The sequence below is a fragment of the Egretta garzetta genome, unplaced genomic scaffold (genome assembly GCF_000687185.1).
Source record: "Egretta garzetta isolate BGI_Z169 unplaced genomic scaffold, ASM68718v1 scaffold142, whole genome shotgun sequence".
Classification (NCBI taxonomy): Eukaryota; Metazoa; Chordata; class Aves; order Pelecaniformes; family Ardeidae; genus Egretta; species Egretta garzetta.
This window is the reverse complement of record NW_009258955.1, coordinates 1,041,727-1,057,196: the sequence shown is the minus strand read 5'-3', so window position 1 is coordinate 1,057,196 and position 15,470 is coordinate 1,041,727. Positions and strand designations below refer to the sequence as shown.

The 15,470-nt window shown below is 39.4% G+C and overlaps 1 protein-coding gene across 1 annotated transcript in view; it reads right to left on the bottom strand.

Annotated features, from left to right (window-relative positions):
• The window catches only part of MYO3A (myosin IIIA), a 112,528-nt gene that overhangs the window by 63,778 nt on the left and 33,280 nt on the right, over positions 1-15,470 (bottom strand). Inside the window, exons 5-8 of the mRNA XM_035890151.1 lie at positions 7,517-7,593; positions 6,069-6,214; positions 4,324-4,389; positions 3,758-3,913 (exon numbers count right to left, since the gene is read on the bottom strand). Coding sequence (XP_035746044.1) covers positions 3,758-3,913; positions 4,324-4,389; positions 6,069-6,214; positions 7,517-7,593 — 445 coding nt within the window. The remainder of the gene's footprint in view (positions 1-3,757; positions 3,914-4,323; positions 4,390-6,068; positions 6,215-7,516; positions 7,594-15,470) is intronic.

Genomic DNA, 15,470 nt, shown 5'->3' with positions numbered 1-15,470 from the left:
ATAAAGGCAACTCCTGCAGAAGCCCAGCCCTTGTCCTGCAAGTGACTCCACTTACCAGGAAGTCTCAGTTCAGTGACAGCCCAAATGCTAAACAACAAAGCCACAAATTAAATACACTTAGTATGCAACTTGGCCTGCTTCACCTCCTCCCTAACATGAACTTACCTCGCATAGCTTACTGCATCATTCCAAAAAGCAGACTTTAGAGATGTTTCAGTCAAGATGCTACGGGAAAATATTAATCTATCAAGGGACATTTTCTCATGCTCTTCCCATCATAATTTCTTCAACCTGAGATCTGAGCTAGGAAAGGTTAAGTTGCAAACATGCTTTTTTAGCATAAACAAGTGATGACTTTAGAGAAAAATGTATTGCACTAGCTCAAAGTCAAAAAGTGGAATTTGTAATGAAGCTCGTTGCTAGTATTCATGCTTTTTGAGCCTTGAGTAGCACAGGACACACTAGTGCTATAAGGCTCTGTTCAGAAGCTACTGAAAAAACAGTACAATCTTCCATCACCTTCATTAAGTCTGGAGCATATGGCATATTACTGTTTAAAATTCTTATCAGTGTAAGCTGAGGTTTCTCTAGTTACTCAGGAGGTTGGTGGGCTCTGTTCCTCTTGCTAGGTGTTTGGAAAGGATGCAGCACAATGCTCCAAGAGTAGGTTCCTCTTCACTAGAATAGTAACAGTAATGGGAGGGTTCAGAGGGCCCAATGTAACGCCCTAATGATTCAGTGACTCATCACTGTTAGAAAATACCTCAGGAACAATGGTGCTAATGGTGACTGTAGGGTAGCTCCACGCTATGCCTAGAGATCCCACTTTTCCAGAACAGGCACGGTGCACAAAGACTGGATCTGAGGATCTGGCCTTCTGGAAAAACCTTAGAGAATGTGACATAAACTAACATGGTCTCTTCTTTCTGAACTATACCTACTGCATATTCAACAAACAAGAAAAAAAGTGTGTGAAAGCAGGCATGGTGCACACAGGAAGACCCAGTGGCCTGACATCAGCTATTAACTTCCAGGCATTTTACCTTTTTCTTTTGAAATACAAAATTTTTATTAATAAAATGTAATTTGAAGAGAGGAAACACGTACTGAGAAAATAATGGGATTCCTTACCTTCAGCTTTAAGTCAACATTACCAAATTTCTTGAGTGTATATGGCACATGCCCATTTATACAACATGACACATATATGAGGATTTCTTCCCTCAGTGGAAGAAAGGATTCTTCAATCCCTTAAACTACCTGCCTCCCAGTGCCAACAAGCAGGACAACTATGCCTTCAAATTATGGATGGAGAGAACGTGAGCTGGAGATCAGGAGGGAGCTTATAAGGAAAGGTGCCAGCAACTGGTGAAAGTTCAGGAATTCCACATTAGGGCCCTAACACACCAGTCTACAAACAGTCCCAGAACAGGATAATCAAGAAAAGAAAGCCAGGAGATTTTAAGATGAGACTCTTCCCAGTGACTTGTCATTACACAGCCTATGTCTTGACTCTGAACCAGATTTACGTGGTACTTCTGTACAGAATTCTGTTGACACCATTTGCTCTGTGCAGATTGAAGGTCAGAAGATACATATGTTAGTATTGAAAGACTTTTTAAAAAGTATGACTATTGAATGCAAAGACCTTTGTAGATTCTTTTCATAACTCAACGGCAGAAAAAAACAAATGCCATTCTGTAGCAGTGTCCTTTACAGGCCTGGAATTCTAATTTCTTCTAAAGTGAAATGATGTACATACTTTGCTACGATTTCAGCTGCTGGAAAATAATGACTGCTTTTCTTGCTTGCACAGAGATAGCAATAGATATTAAGATGCATATTCTTACTGTTTTTAGCACAAGGCTAGCCTTTTTATGCATTCACTGCTATGAAAGACAATCTTCCAGCAAATGTAGTCAATAAGTGTGTTAAAGCTGAAGTGATGATAGGTACAGTGACTGTAAAATGTGATTTTTACTTGCAGCCTTTCATACTACTTTCACTGATCTCAGGTATGAAATGAAAAGATTTAGTTACATCAATGCAAATGAGATTTAAACTAGTATCAGCCTACTTGTTAGTATTTTTTGTAAACTGCTAAACTGAAATATGGACACTACACATCAAGCTACTAGTTTAACCATACCATTTAAATTACAACCTTAGTTAAAGGAGTAATTTTTTGGCACAGATTCAGATAATAAATTATTGTTATTTTCAGAGAGAAAATGCCATCTTCCTTTGGGAACATTTATGTAGAAATTATACTTGATCAACTGTAAAAGCATCACATAGTAATACATTCCCTTAAACGCTGGTTCATATGAAGAGTGATCAGTTAATAAAACACAGTCTAAACAGGATAGAGAAAGTCCCAGTATATCCTTCTGTTCCTGTGCCATTTGACTGAAAGAAAGTTCATTTATTTTGCTTTATACAGCATTTACCTGAAAAAATGAAAGGATTTTGAAAAAAAGAATAGGACTTGATAGAAACCAAACATATGAGTTCTATAAAATGGGTAAAAAAAGCTCATGGTACTTAACTGATATAAAAGCTCGATTTAAAAAAAAATTTAGGCTTTGAAAGGACCAGTGTCACAAGTGTTATCGGGATTTAAATTCATATAATTTAGTGTTTTGGACTTATTTTACCATATATAATTTCCCCGTACTTTTTAAAGACTGGAGTACGTTGCTGGTTAGTGCTCAGCACTGACATCCGATAAGCTTATTTCAATTCCAGAATCTTTCTGGATTAAGCAAATGTCAAGTCTGCACCACATAGAACATACAGATCCAGTCTGAGGCTTAAATTTAAGCCAACTGCATAGGTTTTTACTGAAATTCCAGAAAAAAGAAACTACTGTTCATCCCACATCCACTTACACAAAGACCAAGAAAACTTGAAAATCACAAATTATTTAGAAATACATTTTTATTCTTATCTTCAAAGGATAAATAGAAAATGCTCCAAGATCAGAACTGAAGACTGCTGTATGTATTGTTACTATAAATATGTGTGAAAGGAAATGTGGCAGATTTTAGTAAGATTTTCCATACAGATGATAATACCAAAATGTCTTTTAAATGTTATGTTCAATTTAAAATAAAAAATAAAATTGTCATGCTTTACCTTGAAGCACAGGCAATACTAATCTATTACATTTCACATCTGATACATTACTTCAGTGTACCAGGTGTTTTTTCTTTTTTTAAATTGTAAAATTGAGCAAAGTAATTTTCAGTTGTTTTAAATAATACCCTCAGGTGCTAAGTTATTTATACAGAATTGATACTACTAAATACTAGTGGAAGAAAGAAAGAATCTGTTCAATAAGACCTAAGATATGAAGTTTGCAAAACAAGGTCTGGTACCACTATCACTTCTTTCAGTCAATAGCATCCAATTCTTGCAGGAACCTGACTAGTTACTTCTAGCACGTCTACTTAAACTGAACATTAGCTGAAGATGCAAATGTAAGAAAACACCAAACATTAATTTCATGTAACCTTAGTTTTCTGAAAATCAGGATCCTAACCTGCATCTTGAGTCACAGGAGAAAGGGAAGTTTCATCCCATGTGTGAATCCTAATGCCCCTCTCTTTCCATTGGCTCTGTAGGGTACCCCAAAGATTAAGCTCCCTATTTTTTGGCCAGCTAAAATTACGAGGGGTGCTCTAAGTGCTAGTCATTCTGAAACAGTGAAAGTATCAAAATTGTCCCAACTGGTCTACTTTTTAGCTACTTTTACCTTGCCTTTTCAGTGACTCCCATTTGTTGATGAACATCAATAAATTCCATGAGTTGTCTTTGTAGCACGTTTTCTTTTCCTTCAATTTGCTTAATAAAATCATGCTGCAAAAGACTAGATACTGTCGGGCGCTTCTCATAATCTTTAGTCAAGCACCTGTGCTGGCAGAAAAAGCATATGATCATTGAGGGACCACTGATAAGTTTTTAAATTCTTGTCTGTAGTTCATTCATAAGTCCATAAGAAATACATCCATCTTAATCACAACAGCTCTGTACTGAAAACTGCAAGATTTTGCAGAATTGATAAGGCCAAGAAGCTAAATTACTGCTTTTAAAAGCTAATTATTCTTTAAGTTAAGAAAAACAGAAATATCAAGGGTGTTAAGATGTTATTTCATGTTTTAAATCTGGAGCCTCACTTTGAAGTCAAACTGGATTTACAAACTAGGTTTTTATGGAAAAATATTTGTAGCAACAGACTTCCACAGAGCATACAAAGATATTTTACACATGACATTTACACATGTTCTATATTCAGCTACAGTGGTCTCAGTTGTTACTCACTTGTTAATGAAGTCATTGAATTCAGGTGACCACAGTTCAGGCTGCTGTAGCGTTGGAGGAGGATTCCTGCAAAGGTCAGTGCGATGATAAGTTAATAAGCTACTCACTTCACAAAAACAATGTGCGAAGGCAGGCTGAGTAATGAGTTTTAGAAGGCCACTGAAAAAAGATATTGATTTCCACTGGTAAAAGGAGCATGGGTAGATAAATGATAGAATGCCTCACTGGTTCTCCTGCTTTACATAACTAACAAGGAGATGATCTTCCAAGCATAGCTAAGAATCACTATAATTTTTTCAATCAAATCAATAAATGGAAATGAAACTAACAAACAATTAATCACTAATCACTTGTAATGGCAAGTTTCTCTTTTCAAGCCTGAAACAATGTACTTTCTTAAGAGTATTTTTTAAAAGAAATTCTATTTTAAATTTTCCCTGAAAGACTGAATTAATGAACTTGCTGAGCAAAGTGTCAGACCAAACTAGCTCTTTATTAACTATTTCTCATTCATCAGAAGATAACCAGAAGTCAAATGAAGGACTAAATACAGACCTGTTGTAAATTCTTTCTCTCCTTCTTTTCTGTTGATTTAGAGCTGTTTATTCTAGGTGTTAATTCAGTTCAAATAGTTTTAACTGTCTTCTTCCACTCAGAGGTGCCATTTTCACTGAATGCAGTCATGAAGGCAAAAGGAATCACCTATAGATGAGGTGATTCTTCTGTCTATTCTCAATTAATCATCATACAGGCTTCTATTTAAGTGCTGCTTAACGTTTACTCTACCACTTTCAGGTTTCACTTAGTGAAATGAAAGGGTATTGATCTTTGCTCCAGGGCAGAAAGGGTAGGTGCCCAATATTTGTATGGGTATAAGCCAGATATTGTTTTTGAAAGCCTAGCTGAAATTACTGACCACAGCAGTTTGCAACTGCTTTTCCCATAGCAAGTGAAGGTGAGAAGAGCATTTATGCTTTGCTTCAGTGCCAAGTCAGCCAAAATTTTTTAAACCTGAAGGTAATTTAATCTAATTTGGGTGACTTGGCTGAAAAGGACTTGAAGCACTCAGGTATACTATGGGGTCTCAACTGTTGTGGTACTACTTCATCTGTCAGAGTGAAATCCACAACTGGCTGTATGATCATCCCCTACAGACTTTGTGATTGATGTTCTCTGAAACACTGTAAGTGGCACTTTGGGTACTTTTATCTCCAGCTTCAAAGAAAACGTGAAAGAAGTTGTTATTTGCACTGCCCAAGGACAGCAACAGTGGAACTGCCAGGACCAGCACAGCCTAATGAGAAGTGGCAGCCTAAATGTATGTGAGTGGTGGAACAATACTTTGCTTCAAAGGACATGGGATGACTCTTGAGGACAGGTATGGGGCCTGTTCACCACAGTGGCATACTCAGACTCTGTATTTCTATCATAAGTCATTCTCCATAACAGAATATATGGGACTCAGCTGAGTGCTGTGCTCATGTATATCGGGCACGAGTCCACTCAGGAGAAGGCCTTATGGCTTTTTCTCAGATGTAGCCACAGTCAGCTCTGAACTTCACAATGTGTGTACATGGCTGAAGCAGAGCAGGCAGCAAATACAGTTGGACAATTTCTAACCTCCTCCTAAGTATAAATAAGATGAAGAAAATGCACATACTTAAACAGTCTAAGTTTGAAGAAAGTCACAGTTAAGGAAAAGGTTCAGTCTAACCTGGCAAGAAAGAAACACACCCAGATATTACCTTGGTATTTTGAAGAGTGCCCTCATAGGGTGCAAATCAGCAAGGGGTGGATCTCCATCTCCCAGCTCTATTGCAGTAATACCCAGTGACCATGCATCACATCTGGCATCGTAGGAGCTATCTAGCTGCTGCTCACAGGCAATCACCTGTTGGAGTAAAAGACTGGGATGGTCATTGGATTGTCAAATGTCCGAATTTAAGCGTACACCCACAGTTGGGGGAATCTCCTATAGGATGGAGATACTGGGTGAAATAAACAGGCTTGCACACATTTAGCAAGCTAAAGCATCCCGTTGCTAAAAATAAGCAATGCTTAAACTGGAGACAGCAGGTGTCTGTGAACACCAGGCTCTGGTCAGGTGTTCCCTGACCTGACAAAAGGGTGCAAATCCTTTGCTTTTTCAGCTGAGGGTGGCAAACTGCATCCCATGGCTGAGGGAAGTAGAAGGAAACTCAGCAACCCCAAATCTCTTTTTCTATGGATTATTGCTGCAAAATAGCTATAGGAGCTATGCTGCTCTCTCTATGAAGTGAAACAAGCAGGAAAGCAGAAGTTGAATTTATTGTCTCGTATTGGGTCCTTATGAATCCAACCCAGCCAATTTCAAGATCAAGCTAATTTCTCAGCAATGTGTTTGCCACTGGATTACAGCAAATGTTTTTAAATTCATATACATTTCAGCTCATCCACAATGCCAGGTGGCATTTTTCATCCCATTAGCTACAGGTCTAAACCAATGTGTATCCTGTTAGCTACATGGCTAGACAGACTGATGTGTATAAACAGAGTATGTTTATAAAAATACATGTGTATAAACAGAGGAGTTTCATGTTCTATAATAGATGTATATGCATCTGTTTGTGTGTGCACAAATAGTGTAAGTACATAGGCTTATTTATAATGAAATATTTTTCCCTCCTCAGCTTAAAATGTACCTTTACGTGTTTCAATTTCAGGCCGGAAAAATCTCCAAAGATACATAGTACATCTTATTTATTCGTAATAACCTCTTCCATTTCTGGCTGTCAGCTATGGATATATAGTATTAAAAACTTTCCAAGTGTAGAAATCCAAATATAAAAGCTGTAATGTATCACAGTACCACCCTGGGCTCCTTCCATCCATGGGGAGATGAGATACCTATCGTTTCAGAGCTTGGAAGGCTGGAAAGGATCAATGGTAGCACTCTCTCCTCTTTAACATTTTAGTAAGCAATTCAACGTCTTGTTCTCTGGCTCTAACCTTGCAAATTTCAAAACCAAACCTCCCTGTAACTTAATCCTTGCAAACATGTAAGAAAAAAGCTTTAAACCACTTTTTTAAAGGACATTGCTACTTCATGTGGTGAAAGTTCCAATGGTCAGGAAGAAAGAGAAAAAAAGAGCAGAAATGCGGAATGTGGCAGCTCGAAAACCAGCGACAGAATGTTCTGAAACATGAATCTAACCTCTGGAGCCATCCAGAACGGGGTGCCCACGGAGGTGTTCCGACGGAGGCGAGTGCTGGTCAGCTGAGCAGACACACCTGGAAGAACGAAGGGAAGCTGTAGTCAGAGCAGCTGCTATTTCCATCCAAGACAGCCCTTCTGCACGGGGCCATCCTCATCTTGCCATGCTATGACTTCCTCTGCAGGTGAATCTCAAATATATCTTTCCAGTTCTCTGGAAAGAGAGGCCCAGCCCTCAAAGGTACTCAGCACTTCAGCTGAAGTTCTCCGCATCCTTTGTTTCCAGTGACTTCAGTAGGATCGGGATTTAGTCCCAAATAAGCATTTCATTAGTAATCTGACTCCATATATTTTGACTGGCTAATTACAGTTTTTCTATATCCTATTTTAGGAGAGCAGTAAAGCATTTTAGGAAGAAAAAAAAAAAAGTACTATGCCTTCCACGGATTCCTTTTTTCCTTTAACGCTCAGTACTGACACTAGACCTCTGTTTCATTGTTTATATATTTCAGGTTGAACACTAGGATAGATAGTTATCCTCGTCTCTTAGCTGCTCTGCCATAAAAAAGAAACAACAAAACAGTGAAACCTCAAAAATTCTTACAAAACCAGAAGTCTCTCCATGCTCAAAGCACATTCTAAGAGCAACATCAAATGCCTGCAAATCAGCTTTGTAACACAAGCTGTAGTTTAAGGAATTAACTATTTCAGGCCAAGAGCTGGAAGGTGAACTCTGAAGTCTAAAGATTCCTTACAGTTTTAAATTAAAAGACACTGAAATACTAGGAATTCAAGTGGGCTGCTGCACATCTCAGACCAGCCTGCCACCAATTTCCTCTCTTACAAAACAAGGATGTATTGGTTGGAAATCTCTCTAGTGTGTGCGAAGGGGAGAGTACAACATATGGAGAAACATAGCCTCCCCTCCCCTGCTAGCAAGTCCTGAACTATTATGGATTTATGAGTCATAACCAGCTGTGAGGTCCACCAGAGGCATATTCTGAAGTGCCGGTATCATGGATGGCAAGAAGGGTGCTGTGTTCTACTCGTTCCAACCTCAGTCTGACTAGCACTGAAGCTCACTTATTTTGCCTTCATACGTACATCTGCTTTCTCTTTAAAAAAATAAAAAGGCTTGGTTCCACTTTGTGAGTGCCATTTCATCGTTCTGAAACACATGAAGCCCCAGTGAGCACCACTGGCCAGTTTCAACTCTGCACTGTCTGGTTTGAACATGTTTGACCTGAACTACCTGAAAACCCTGCAGATGGTTCGTAACAGCAGCAATTCACATTAACTGCCCAGTGGAAATACTAACTAAACCTCTGTCTAGATAGAATTTGATTGATCAGCATTATTTCGGTGGTGGTCAAGAAACCATAGAGGGTTTGGTCTGGTTTTTTTTCACTCTAAAGCTACGTGTTCAGCTCTGATTCGCAAAATACCTGCATTTGTCCATCACAGAAATGTATATAACTGCTGAAAATAAGGCAGCAAGAAAGATCCCGCCTGTTCCTTTGAGACAAACACAACCATTGCTTTTGTGGCTGTCTCCCTTTAGTCTGCTCCAGACTTGAGAAAGTTGCATCTCTTTCTCTCTCCGTGCCTGCAGAAAACCCAATACACAGTGTTTGCACTATGGAAAGCAGGACACTGTGAGTCTTAGCACAAAGTCCATCAATCCTGCTTCGGCTCAGCTAAGCAGGGGCTTTGTTTCTGCTACCTCAGGGAGTTGTCTGAGGTCCAGCTTCCGGCTCACAGAGTCCGCGGCTGTTCCGAGCCCTCAGCAAAACACGTCATTCAGAAAGCAAGGAGTAAGCACCCATCACGGGTCTGTCACTGTTGTAGTGATTCAAATGGACATCATTATGTGGCCCTCAGTTTTGGAGGGAGAGGAGGCTATTCTCCCCGCTCCCTTTCTACGTGTTGTGGGAGTCCTCTGTGCTAAGCTCTTTTCTGTAGTCTTGGAAGAGGAACTGGGATTCAGATTTGCAGGCAAAGCAGGCACTAACAGAATTTTTATTATTCCAGTGTCAGATTTCATAAATAATCATAACTTTCTGTGGAGATAAGGAGCAAAATATAAAAGCAACATTAATGTGCACAATCTTCTGTGTCTATGCACTGGTTTGTGCTTCTCTTTGAACTGTAATTATTAAATAAACTGAAGGATTTTTTCCTCCTCCCCCTTTTTTACTGCAGTAAAAAGCTGATTTAATTTGAATTGTTCACCACTACTTTCTTTAGGCTCTCGGGGGGGTTTGTGTGCTTTTTGTTTGTTTGTTTTTCTATCCTTTTGCTTTTAGCAGTAAAGTGGCATTTCATATTATGGAACGTAGGTCTTATGACAAATGATATTTCCTTGGGCTTTTTCTGTGTATAGAGGAAAGATGATGTAATTCCACACTTAGTAACATCTCTTCCAGCATTTCAGTAACCAGTCAAGCATGTAGCTGGCCAGCTTTTTTTAACTTGTATATTTCCTAACCAAAACATCTTGCTCCTCCCCCTTCTCCTTTACTACTGTTTCCTGAAATATGAGTCAAATATTCTCCTAAGAAAATCTAAAAATGTCATAAAATGGTGTTTTATTACATACAAATTGCAAATCTTATGAAAGTGAAGAGCTTAATAAATAAATGCATTAGTAGTACCAATGCACACCATACCCAAAAGAAAATGTTGCGCGTATAGTTGGAAAAAGGCTTTTTTTTTTTCTTTTTTTCAGGAATTAGTTTACTAATAAAAACTGGAAATTAGCAGGCTTACACCATGAGTATTATTCAAGATTTTCATTGCAAACCCAGGCATATTGGAATAACATTGAAAGTAAAGCCACCTACTTATGACCTTAGCACTCAATGAAAACAGAAATAGTACAGAAATGAGCTCCCCGTTATTAGGAGTTGTCTCAGTGATGCCCAATGTGAGCAGACACTCTTCTGATCTAAAGTGGGAGGCTGTACAACATCCTTCTATGATTATGCCCTGCGACAGAAGCATGCACATTTTATTTGTTGATGCTAAAAGGGGGATGGTGAGCCCTAGCAAATTCCACTAAATTCGCATTTGGCGCGCAGCAGGGAGACTGCATTCCCAACTCGCCAGCCACTGTATTCATACATGAAAACACAGACCCTACCCCAAAGGGCTTACACTTCAGCTATCACACTGCCTCTGGCTACCTCTTCCATAACTCTTCATTTGTGCTTTCAGTGTCCACCTCCCTAACAAAACATCTCCTTCATGATCTTTTTTTGGTTAAGAACCTGCAACTTGATCATTCCTCAAGCTACTCTCTGGCCCAGAGCCTGCTCACACTGTTAACCCTGCAGATCTAAACAGGCTGCAACGCTTTGAATTATTTCCTAACATTTTTTTAATCTCCTAGAGAAACAGATGTAAAACAGCAGCAGCATCTTACACTGCATTCCCCTTAAGCCCGCTAGCAGATGTTTTGGCATTCCTCTTCCATGCTCTTTGCTGCAAAAAGTGGCCTCTCTGTCCAATAGCGTGAAGGCAGTCCCTCCTAAATCACTTGACTCCATCTTTTTACTAGATCTGGATGCAACAGGTCCTAACAGTTTAAAGTTTTCCTTCATCACCCTATGCTTGACTTTGAGAAGAAGGTGCCATTCTTGTCAAGACGCAGACAGAAGTAGCTACTTCCCATGCAACACTAGTGTGGTCATAACTCAACTCCTCTGTAACTGCTGTTGTCTTTGACACTGTCTCATTTCTTTTGTTTCCTTCTTTCAGGTTGTATTTGTGTAATGGGCCATATCCAGACAGGATAATTTCAGACAGATCAGCTGAAACACATACAAAATGCTAAAAAAATAATATACATATTTTCTTCATACTCCATAATGAAAAAAGACAACAGGGAAAGAACAAGATTAAAACAAAGTCATTCCGATAGTCCAAATGGCAAACCTCACAACACACCAGGTGCATAACCACATGCAACCGTACTGCAAGTATGGTAGCATCCCCACTAAAACTGTAAAGGGAGATCAGAGAGCTTCTCCCAGGTTTAATTAATTAGCATGAATAGAAAACATAATGATATTTAATAGAAAATGTTACTAATGGGCCATAAGGACACAAGTGGTTCATTTGATGACTTCACAAGAGACATTTCAGAACCTTTTTGAAACAATGTCAGTATTCAGAATTCCTCATAGACTATCAACTGACCTCAAAACCAGACTTTCAGATGAAAAGAGCACAGAGGCAGTATCATTTCCTTGGGTGAGCTGTTGACAGAAAAGCATGCCTGAGAACTTCTGCTCAGTGATGAGTGCTCAAATTAAATCTAGAACAAAAGTCAGTTTCTGACCAATAATAAATAGGAAACAAAGTTGAAATGAGGAGCCAAAATATTACAATTTTCTGCAGCATTTTATGTTGAAAGGTGTTACGTCATGTTATGTTATGATAAAGCTTGATGTCCTTTTCATAAATCCATGCTGCCTACTCCTAATCACCTTTTGTCCTTCACATGTTTGGAAATGATTTCCAGGATTGTTTGTTCCATCACCTTCCCAGGGTTCAAAGTGGGGCTGATCAGCCAGTAGTTCACCAAATCTTCCTTCTTGCCCTTCTTGAAGATAGGAGTGAAAATAGCTTTCTTACAGTCCTCAGAAACCTCCCCTGATCTCCAAGACCTTTTGAAGATTATCAAGAATGGATTTGCAGTGGCACTGGCAAGCTCCCTCAGCTCTCCTGGGTACATCCCATCAAGCCCCATGGACGTGTGTATGTCCAGTTTGTTTAAATGCTCCCTAACCTGATCTTCCTCTACTGAGGGTAAGTTTTCCTTTCTCCAGACTTCTCCAATGGTCTCAGGGACCTGGGATTCCTGAAGGCCAGTCTTACAAGTAAAGACCATGGCAAAGACGACACTGAGTGCCTCAGCCTTTTCCATGTCCATTGTCATCACATCCCCTGTCTTTATGTATTGTCTTAACGCACAATAGTGTTTTAATGATGAAACAGACTGCCAAGACAATGGCCACTGGAAAACTGGAGTTTCCCAAACACTTAGGAAAACACACACCACAGATACAAATCTTTAACTGAAATAGGGCATATCCAAAAGCTAACCAAATGGCCCTTTACAACTCCAGAAAGATTAAAAACTCAGTATCCAGAAGACCATGTATATGAACTGCCTGGGAGATGAAAAATCCATCATGTTTAATATAGAACTAAGAGGCATGGAGTAAAAGGGGGATAAAAACCAGTGAAGCTATACTGTAAAATAAACAATAGAGGTGATATAAATGGAAAACTAAAGAAATCAAAGTCCAGTGGCTTTCACAGTAAAGTCACCACAAGGATTAAAGACAAAGAAAAAGCATTTTTAGGCATATAAGGGACAAAATGAAAATCCTAAATCCTACAGAATCACTACAGGGTACACACTGATAATATAACAGCAAACAGCAACGTAAAAAAAGCAGAATGTTCACTACATCTGTGAGATATACAATCTTTTTTAAACAAAAGGTTTTAATACAGCTTCTTTCTATGAGAATTTCAAGAACTTTAGTATTACAGGAGATTGGGCAGGATGGTGTGGCAGCGTACTCTGGCTTCCCTTAGTCTACAATTCTGACTGCACCCTTTCTCCATGGCCCCCAGTAGAGCAGGCGACCACGGGCTGCCCTCCACATGCTCGACAGTTCAGTGCGGCACAAGGCCAATGATTCTAATCAGATCTCATGCTTCGGGGCTTCAGCTGGTTTCCTGAAAGGGATGCACAGGAACATTTGTTTTCCTGATGCACAATTGGCCAGATGTATTTAGATAGGGGAACTAGTCTTCTCGGGAGCCTCAGGGATTTGTGCAGCTATGCACAATCTGGTGTGGTATGCTGGTGAGGGAAGTCCTCCTTCTTACATGCTGCCTTCCTTACATAGTAGCTTTCAAACTGACTGCCACTTTTGGGAACCAAAAAGGATTTTTTTCCCTATGTGACTGGGAAGACTCTGGAGATTTTTTTGCCTCGTTGTATGACATGGTTTTCCTATTAAGATTATCTGGGTTACTGGCAACATCTATGCTGATGAGACAGAATAGTTAAAATACCTGAGGACCAGAATACTTCAGTACAAATGAGTCACTGGGTTCAACTTTCAGGTAAAAATGAATGCGTTTTAGTATACACAGGTGAGACCAGAGGGTTTCTAATAACCTCAACAGATTACTATTTTGTGACCCATGAGAAAACCAGGATCAAATCTTTTCTGGCCAGAGAGGGCTATTCTCTCACTTCATGTGTCTCTCGCATATGACACCAGCTTTCTGTGTCAAGCTTCTTTAATGTTTAAGCCATCAGTGACATCTTTATGTGAATTAGTGGAAGAAAATATTTGAAAGACCAAGTGAACAGCTTATCCTGGATACAGCATTTGGCCACATGATTTCTTTTTGTTGTTACTGGACAGCACAAAGGTTTTCATTCACACTTGCCCCATAAAATAAGTTTTTAAGGACTAAGCCTTCAACAAAGAATTAAACATTCAACAATGAAAATGCTCCACAGCTCAAGTCAATGCAATCCATCTTATCCCTGCTAACCCTGGTTTGAAAAATTTGGAATTATTACTCTGATTGGGTTCAAAGCAGCTTGACAAGCTGCTCATGAAGGAAGCTTTCTTCAAAGTCTTTTACTTGTATTGGCTTCTGCCATAGCCCCTTAATAAACGCTTTTTAGAAGCAACATGTGAATGTCATGCTATATGGTATGCAGAAATGACAACATGATAATAGTCTGGTTTTGATCTGAATCGGTGAAGCAGACAGCTTTATTATGGATGCATGCTAGAATGACTAAGGCAAATACAAGTCTTGCTATGATTCATTGCTTAAAGTAAGCTAAGGGCAGAAAGAAAATGATTTTATTTTTGAATACTTTCAAATTCAATTATTTTAATTAATTGTTTCATTTTTGCAGAATGATTCAGACAGCATTTATAGCTAATGCAGGGCAAGAAGAAAGAGACGCAATATGATATTCTGACTACTCCAGATTAAGTAATCTACAAAAGTTTGGAAAACTACTCAAGGTCATGCTGAGCTCTTCTTCAACGTCAGCAGGACATGTGAGGCTGGGAACCATGATACATATTAAAAGGGACAGAGATTAAAATGTCCTTCCCCATAATGCCCCAATACTCAAACCTGCATCACTCACAGCTGACTTCTCAACCTATTCACAGAGCACAAGGTGGCTCTAGACTCACAGTCCATGGCTGCCCGACCTGTACTGCATGCATTTGCAGCACAGTGCTGTGAGCCTGCTCTCCCTCTGCATTGCATGTGCCACACAAGGCTTGCTAGACTGATCTGTGATCAGTCAACAAACTGCATCTGTCAAGCCTGTTCGTGGCAGGGAGAAGCTGTAGCACTGTGTCACAGCAAGGGAACACGAGAGTTGGTGTGGCGTCACGATGAAAGGACTAAGCACAGTGCTGTGGTTCCCTCCCCAACCTCTGACCCAAGATTTCAGATGCCTTCCCCGCAAGACCTGCAGAAAGCTCCTTCATGCATCAGAAGACCAGGAGAGGTGAGGAATTAAGCACATGGAACTATGAAGATGCAGTCTTACCATGGACTCATTAATTACTTTGAGATTATCTCTATTGTTTTGGACATACTGTCCAGTGTACCTGATTTTACTACTCTCACTTTGTCATTATAGCAGCTGCTGGCTCATCTACACTTCAAAAACTCAACCTGTTTAGTACAGTCACACAATTTTAAGTATTTTGATCTGTAATTCTGTATCAGAATAGGCAAGAATATCATGCAATAAAACATAACAAAAATACTTATGCAGTCTAACTTATATTGATCAATTGTTACCGATCACTAATAGGGGCAAAGCATTACTAGCATTCCATAATTTGTACAGAAGAAGTAGCACACCACTACTGAATCACAA